The sequence below is a fragment of the Corvus brachyrhynchos genome, unplaced genomic scaffold (assembly GCF_000691975.1).
Source record: "Corvus brachyrhynchos isolate BGI_N302 unplaced genomic scaffold, ASM69197v1 scaffold245, whole genome shotgun sequence".
NCBI lineage: Eukaryota > Metazoa > Chordata > Aves > Passeriformes > Corvidae > Corvus > Corvus brachyrhynchos.
In genome coordinates this window covers 4,449,936-4,458,435 of record NW_008238988.1, presented here as the reverse complement: position 1 = coordinate 4,458,435, position 8,500 = coordinate 4,449,936, and the positions used below count along the sequence as shown (strand labels likewise).

At 49.4% G+C, this 8,500-nt stretch overlaps 1 protein-coding gene across 1 annotated transcript in view; it reads right to left on the bottom strand.

Moving 5' to 3' along the window:
* Window positions 1-6: 6 nt before the first annotated feature.
* ATG14 (autophagy related 14) overlaps window positions 7-8,500 on the bottom strand; it is a 15,031-nt gene continuing 6,537 nt past the window's right edge. The window contains exons 5-10 of the mRNA XM_008637354.2: window positions 8,042-8,279; window positions 7,249-7,478; window positions 6,631-6,748; window positions 5,432-5,522; window positions 5,236-5,321; window positions 7-2,241 (exon numbers count right to left, since the gene is read on the bottom strand). Coding sequence (XP_008635576.1) covers window positions 1,935-2,241; window positions 5,236-5,321; window positions 5,432-5,522; window positions 6,631-6,748; window positions 7,249-7,478; window positions 8,042-8,279 — 1,070 coding nt within the window. The 3' untranslated portion in view covers window positions 7-1,934. The remainder of the gene's footprint in view (window positions 2,242-5,235; window positions 5,322-5,431; window positions 5,523-6,630; window positions 6,749-7,248; window positions 7,479-8,041; window positions 8,280-8,500) is intronic.

Sequence of the window (8,500 nt, the reverse complement as noted above, 5' to 3'; positions counted from 1 at the left end):
AGCTGAGTCATGGCCTGACCTTCCGGGGCTCAAAGCACAAAGGCAGCAATGAAAAAGGGACTGAAATGCCTATTAAAAAACAACAACAAAAAGGTATTTAGATGGTGGGGTCCAGTGCAAAATACACGGGGAAGCAGAAGGGGCTGGGCTGTGAGCCCAGTTTCCAATACTGGCGTGTGCTGGTTGCTCAGAGCTGTGAGTGATAAAGTGCCGTGAGCCAACAGAGCCCAAACCCTCGGGCTCGGCCTGGCAGCGGGGCTGGGGGCACTGGCCCCCATCAGGCTGCAGCAGTCCAGGGGCCTGGGCTGCTCTCCTAAAACAAACCCAACTCTTAGAGCAGAGGAGCGGCAGCAGTGAGGGTGGTCGTGTCTGACTCCGCGGAGTTAAGGGTCTTTGGTTTAAAAAAAAAAAAAGATAAAAAGAAAAATTAAAAGAAACTACTGACAACAGATGCCCAAGCTCAGGGCTAAAGAGAAGCAGCTGCCATGGAGGGGTGGGTGACACAACACTCAGCAGGGCCCCTGGCATGGGGCACAGGGGTGGCACTGCCACACCTGGCTTCCCACCCCTCCTGGGTGGGGACAGAGGCAGCGCTGGCTGGGCTGGAGAGGAACAGAGCTAACCACAAAACACCCCGTGAAGGGGCTGGGAAAGCCAGCCCTGGAGCTGGGATCAGGCAGGGATGTGGCCTCTGTGTCACTCCCCACAGCCTTGCTGTGTCCCCACAAGCTGCGGGGCAGTGGCAGAAATTCTCCCTCGAGGAGGAGGGCAGGAGGCTCTGACGTGGGCTGACCCTGTGGGGGAACTGTCCCAGCTCTAAATGTAAACGTTGGAAGCTCTGCTGAGCAAACCACCCGGGAGGGCCCTGTCCTGCAAGGCAGAGGGAGAGGAGGAGCCCTTGCTCACCAAGTCACCTGTCAGCACCCACCCTCCTGGGGTTCCAGGAGGAACCTGAGCCAGTTGCACCACGGGAACCAAACCAATTTCTTGGCAGTGAGTAAACAACAAACCCCACCATGAACATAAAATAAAATAGGGTTAAAAACACATGTAGTGTGGAGAGCGTGTGACTTCACCAAACTGGCTTGAAATGAGGTGTTTCTAATGCTAAAAAGTGGCAATGTGGTGTGGTAACGGATGGGCATTATTGCAACAGTGCAATTCTGTATCAGCATCGAATGTGGGTCTAGCAAGAGAACGTCCAGTGTTTCTTTGGTGTATGGTAGTAAGAGTACAGAGCCTGTGTGCCTCAGACAGCACAACACAAAACTTCTACACCTACCAGTGGAAACAGCATGAAACAAGCCAGTTTTCTATGGCAAAACTGGGTAAAGATCCACAACCAAATCTAAAACAACAGCAATTTGCTTTGTGAATTCCCTGTCCATGCTAATTGTTTGTATTAAAAATATGGCAACAGAGATTAGAAAACATGTTAAAAATGCATAATTTTCATGTCCTGAATGAAAAAAATTTAGAAATACGCATTTTTGCATTATGCAAGACAGATTTAAAACGCACACACACACACACAAAGGAAAAACCCTGTAAGGAGTTAAGAAATTGGGAACTGCATTTGCACCACTGTCCAGACCGCGCCCTGAGCAGCCTTCCCTGCGCTCACATCCCGATCCAAACACTCCAAAATCTGTTTCTTCTTCAGAAAGTAGAGCTGGAGGTTGCTGGGTCCTTTTACAATCCTCGATGCAGACAGAACCAAGACACAAAGTGCCCTCACAGAATCCGTCGGGAGCACGGAGCTAATTTACAAAACGGGGCCGTCACAGTCATCTTGGGTAAATAAAAAGGTTTTCTCCGGTTTACAAAACGAAAGTCTGACCTTTCCTTTGTTCCAGGCACTACTTAACTGAATAGGTAAAGGTTGACTACAGCACAGTCGGGGAGAGGTCCCTGGCACGGCTCCTGTGTGCCCGCTAGCGGTGCCCGGTGTAGGCCTTGAGCCACGAGGTGACCGAGGCGGCGGCGGACGAGATCATCCCGCCCGCGCTGCTGCTGGCGATGGGCTGGGACACCTGGGTGCTCTGGCTCTGCAGCATCTCCACCTGCTGCGAGGGGATGTCACAGAACCTGGGGCTGGGCAGGTTCTCCCAGTCCGTGCCCAGGTCCGTCTCCTCGTCGCTCACGTGCTCATCGCCGCTCTCGTCCGTCTCGCCTGCCGCGCTGGGGTCCACAAATTCCATGGAGTCTTCCAGGTCAGCGCTGATTTCGAAGGGGCCGGACCTGGGGGTGAGGACACAACACTGACCCATCAGTCCCTCTGTCCTCTCTGCTGGGGTGAGCCCTGGGTGCCCCACAGCACCCTGTGGGGCATCTGCCATGGGCACAGCAGAGATCAAATGCCCCTGTCTCTATCAGCTGGGCAGAGAAACTGCAGAGGGAACTTTGTGTCACCACGGTCATAACACAAACACTTGGCCAAGGGAGGGACAGGGTTCCAGCCCACGGAGCAGGAACGGTGGGAGAGCAGTTCTGCTCTGGCAGGGGTAGGGAAACACACACACAACAGAGAAAGCTACTGGTGATAACTCAGGGCTCCAGTGGTGGGAATCTCGGCTTGATGTGGAACAGCTTTAATTTCCAACACCAGCCCTGGCCAGGCTGAGATGGCTCAGCTCTGTTGGGGTGTAGCTACGATTCACAGGTCTGGCACAGCTCACCAGTGGAGACTTCCCACTCTGCCCTGAGCAACACCTCAACCTCTTTCTCACTCTGAGGTTGGCCAGACACTGGAACAGGCTGAGAGGCTGCGTGGTCTCCCCTGGAGACAATGCAAACCCCACCACACAGAATCACAGAATGGGTCACGTTGGAAGTCACCACAGTGGCTCATCTGGTCCCACTTCCCTGCTCCAGCAGGGTCATCACAGAGCACATGGCACAGGATTGTGTCCAGTCAGCTCTGGAATATCCCCAGTGGTTGAGACTCCACATCCCTGTCTGCTCAATCTGTTCCAGTGCTCGGTCACTGCACAGGGAAGTTCTTCCTCACGTTCAGGTGGGACTCGTGGGCATCAGCTCCTGCTCGCTCCTCTGGTGCCATTGGTGGGCCCCACGGAGCAGAGCCTGGTCCATCTCTGAGCCTTCCCTGCAGACACTGAAAGACAGGGCTGAGGGCCTGGACAGCCCCTGCTCCCTCAGCCTTTCCTGGGCAGGGAGATGCTCCAGTCCTGAGCACTGGCTCTGCTCTGAGCAGGGCCATGGGCTGCATCTGCCCAAACCCACCTGGGCTGTGACTCCGAGTTCCCTGCTGCCACTGCCTGGTGGGAGAAGCGATTGCATCCTGCCCATCCCACTGCTCTGGGCTGCCTGTATTCCACGGAAAAAGGCGGATTCCCCACAGCAAGCAGCATCCCTGACTGAGTTCACTCCAAGCCACAGAACTGCCCAGTGAACGTGAGCAAGAATTTAATGGAATCATGGGATCATTTGGGTTAGAAAAGACACCCAAGATCACCGTGTCCAACCACTAAACACAGTAACCATTTAGCACAAGCAAGAGTTTCTCCAGCCTTAGTGGGAGAAGGAGCCTAAAGCAGTGATTTATAATGGAAAATATTAATGCAGATAATTAAAGTTTGGTAAAATTATAAGCATATGAAAACAGCAGCATATAAAGGAGATTGTCAGGCAACTACAAGCTTAGGTATCTAAAGGAAAATAAAGAGAGCTGGTTGCTGCAAACTTTGCAGCCAGCTGAGAAATTAAAGGCAAACACTCCTCTTTCATAATCTGGAAAAGAATGGGAGCGCTGCCTCCTGGCAAAGCCTTTTGCTTAACAAGGCAACACAAGAAGGGAGTCATCAGGGCTGAGGCCAGAAGGGACCATGAGATCATCCCAAGTGACCTCCTCTCTAACAAAGGCCACTGCGTCCCACCCGTTCTCCCTGTCCTGAGCCCAGCAACTCCTGCCTGATGACAGCATCCATTCCAGAAACTCATCCAGCCCTGAGAGGATGACAGAAGGAAACAGAATCCCCACCTTCATTCCTGTGGGTAATTAATGTCTCTGTAAAGTGCATGTGCCTCATTTCAAGCAGCTCAGACTCTGCTCCCAGTGGTGTCTGTAAAGCCATTCCAGCAGTCTGTGGGTATTTTATCCAACTCTCCTGTAACTCTTTCTTTTACTATCTGGACCCAGCTGATGGATCTGGAGCTCTGTGACACCTGCACAGGTGCCCACTGTGACCCCTGGACCTTTTAGAGCAGCTGCTTTCCTTTGAGGACACAGCTCTTCATCCTCTGGGTATTTCCAGCACTGTCCTTGTTTTTAGGCAAGCAGCAGCAAGCACAGATTTTTGTCCAAAATCCTTTCCAAAGATGTGGTTGCCCATGTCTCTGGGCTGAATCAGTAGGGATATATCCAGAGAACACAAGGTGAGTGGGAACAGACAGTTCCTCTGAGTGGCACTGCAGGTTTTTGAATGAAACCAGATCCGTACACGAGAACAAAGCAGAAGAGTAGATTTTGGAACATTGCTGTGCTTAAGGGGCGAATAAAGCACCAGGCACATCAAACAAATGTTTGCAGACAGTTTGGGCACAAGTGACTTGTGTCTGGATTATCCCAATGGGGAAATCAGTATTGTTTGCTTTCTTATATTTAACTTGTGAAAAAAGAAACAAATTATTAAACCTGGTGTGTGCAGGCCAGAGCTGACGTTCTTTTCATCGTGTTCTAAGCTAAGAGAAGAGTTGTCTTTAATCTTAATTTACATATAAATGAAAATTATTTGAAGGGTCAACTTTGGTCTAGGCAGCTCAGTGACTGGAAGTATTTTGAGAAAGGTTTGCCTGGGATTCTTCTCAGGGTTTGTATTACTGGATGCTCTCGGGTATTTGCATGCTGGCAAGGCGTGGGCAGGGTCACACTTGGAGCATGGCAAGGCTACCTGGCATTTGTGCTGCTGTTCCTTGGAGGGAAGGAGTTCCTGCTCCTGGGTGTAGGGGAAATAAGTCCATCATCAGCTGCAAAGCCTCCAGCTGAGCCTGCCATAGGCAGAAGCACAGCAAACACACGTCTGTGAAATTTGATTTCCTACTCAGAAGCCCCCTTTTTCTGTCCTGTTTTGCCTCCTCCTGGAACTACCCCGATTTCTGTGCTGAGGACTGATCTATAGGCACAGCAGAAGAGAATTTCCCTCATAAGTAACAAGGCAAAGGCATAAATTCAAAAGGAATTCAGCCACAGGAGAGTTCATATTTTGCTTTTCTTACCTGCCCAAGTTCTCAGTGTCTGGGCTGACCAGGTACATGAGGTTCCTGAGGGTATGCAGGGGGTGCAACAGATCTAAATTTACATGCTGACATGTGGAAAGGAAAAAAAAAACCATCATCAGGTCCTGAAGGAAACCAGCAGGCACAGCTGATATTTTAAAAGCTATTTAAAGATATCAAATATGCACCCCCCTACCTGAGAGAAGCAGAGGTGAAGGATATTAGCATTCAGCTTCTTCACTGCCCGCGTGAACCTGTGTCTGCTGAGATTCTCTCCACAGAATTCACTGTTAAAACACCACACACACAAATACACAGGAAGCAAAATGCTGTGAAAATCCACTTACTGGAGGCATCAGCATTCCATGCCCTGGCTTCCTAAAACATCCTGGAATAAAAATCCTCGCAGTGAGCACTTGTTTGAAGTCCACAGCCAGTTTTAGAGTGCTCAGGAGACTAATTTTTCACCTAGCAGGACTGTGAGCCTTTTTTGGGCTCTCCTTGCCCTGGCCTCCCCAGTTTCCACAGGACAGGTGGTGTGAACTGTAGTGAACTCAAGAGATCCACCAGTGCCAAACTGTTTCAGATCTCCTTTAAAATCCTGCATCATTTCCTGTTCCCAACCTTTTCCTTCTCTGAGCCCTGAACACCCAAATAAAATCAGAGAATCACAGAATGGTTTGGGTTGGAAGGGACCTTCAAGATCCTCTGGCTCCAAGCCCACAGCCATGAAGTGGGAAAAAGCTGAAAGCCTACACAAGTTTTGTGCCCTCACTTTGACAGCCACTATTTTAAAACACCTAAAAGAATCTCAGCAGCACATCTGAGACCCCTGGGAGTCTGACCAGGTCTGCAGCTCCTTCTGTACAGATCCCAGCTGCTCCACACAGACACCAAAATTCTAACAGCGCCTTTCATCCAAAATGGGGTTCATGCAATGCACTCCTAGGTGTGTTCCCATGGGGGTTTTATCCCATTGGGAATTACACTGCTGCCATGCCATATTATAGGACCTTGTCCTACAGCACAGGAGGCAGCAGAGCTGCTCTAGAGCTGCTGGATCAGGCTGGGATTTTGTGAAGCACAAAACTGGGGTCGAATAAAACCAAAAGTGCCATTCATACACTGCCATATTTAAGCTCTCTTTTGAGGATGCTGAATATATCAACTAGAAAAGTGTTGTTTTCAACTGTGATGGTTGGGCTTCCTCTCAGGAAGTAAAAAAGAAGGAAGGGACTGTTAACTGTGGTCTAAAATCCTGCCAGCCCTCCCCTCAAACAGCACAAAAATCCACGAGCCACCCATGTTACCAAAAAAGCTGTTGCAATTCATGACTTTGTTCCCCAAACGAAGCTGATTTAAGGTCACTGATTCTCCTGCTGTGTTTTTACTTGCCTGTTGCAGAGCTTCTTGGGAAGATTTACATCAAGTATGAGAGACAAAGTGTTAACGAGCTGAGTTGCATAGCACAATGCAGCACTGATGGTATGAGCAGGGTTATTATGTTCCATATCTGAAAGAAATAAAAACAACATGAAATCCTTGTTTTAAATGAAACCTCGGTGAGTGTGTTAATATGTTCCCGGAGTCTGCTCTGGAATATGTCATTTCTAACTATGGAGCACAGCCTAGCAATCATTTCCAGTGAAATCTGTCAGAAGTTGGAAGAAAATAGTAATTCTTGGAATTCCTGTTAAGATGATGACATGTGAACTGTGTCAAAACTGTGAATAATTAACTTTCTCTATTTCATTGTGCTGTGTATCCCAGAGAGCATTTAATGCAAAATAAGATTTCAGCAGACTCATCATAAAATCACAGACTGGTTTGGGTTTGAAGGGACCCTAAAGACCACCTAGTTCCAACTGGGCAGGGAATCTTCTCCTATAACCCCTATACTGGCATTTATTTCTGGCTCAGGGTGAGAACAAATGGACCAGTCTCCTGCTCCTCAGTGGCACCCAAAGCTTCTGGAGTGTCCCAGCTGCCTAAGATCAGGCCTTTGCCCCTTACCAGGCCCCTGTGTAGTCTTCTTCTCCTCCACCCAGTTGTAGTAAGCTGAGTAGTCCCCGTTGTTGGGGAGGATGATCCAGGGCCCCGTGATGCTGATGCTGGTGTCCCCGTTGTGGTCGTCACACACCCACCTCCCCGACAGGTACGTGGTTCTCCGTGCCTCTGCCAGCTTGCTCACAGTGCTGGAGGTCATGGCATTGTCACTCTCTGAGGACACATCTGCAGGGTCCCTGCAGGACCCCAGAAGGGTTTGAAAAGAAGTGGTTAAAAATAGAATCGAAGACGCACCTGGCAGGCACTGAGCCAGATTTCACTCAGGGCAAAATGGTTGTTGGATTGCTCCTGCAAAATCCTCAGTCCCAAAACTACTTTCATTTTCTCTGGCATTTTTAATTACCTATTATGGTAAAATCCTAGAATGGTTTGGTTTGGAAGGGACCCTAAAGCCCATCTCATTCCAACTTTCCCGCCATGGGCAGGGACACCTTCCACTATCCCAGGCTGCTCCAAGCCCCGTCCAGCCTGGGCTTGAACACTTCCAGGGATGGGGCATCCATATTTTAAGGAAGTTTAACACTGGACACACAGCTCAGATGTCTCAGTGGGGAGACGCAAGCACCTCCAGGTTCAGATTCTTCTATCCTGGACCTTTGTCTTTGGGTGAGAACACAGTTCCCCCTCCTCCTCCCCACAGATCCTAAGGGAGCCAGAGCACATACCTTAGATTGACACAACTCTCTTCTGCGTGTCTAAACCCAAGCAAAATGATCCCAAAAGGACAAGCCTGCCATACCTCATGCTTGTCTTCACCTCTTCAATGGGGAAGATGACCGAGGTCAGCTCCAGGATGTGCGACCGACGGAGGTTTGCCAAGTGCTCATACTGGGATTTCAGGTCGTAGGTTTTTTTCTCCACCAGGTCTCCCAGCTTCCTGTTGTGCCTCTGGATCTTCTCCTTCTTCTCCTGATGCCTCTGAGCCCTGCGATAATGCTTCTGGTTCTCCTCTTTAATCCTCAGCAGCCCCTCTGTGTCTGTGAGAACGGCAGCAGATGTTATCCCTTGCAAAAGGAGCTGGGAGGTGCTTGGAAGAAAAGCTTGAGAAAAGCTTTATTAATATTTATAGAAAACTAGATCTATGGCAGCTTAAAACAGAAAACCCTGCTAAACTATTAACATCTTCCAGCTGCTCAGTGGTACAACTTTTTAATCTCCTGTGAAGATCTTCAAAGAGACTGCAATTGGGATTATTCTT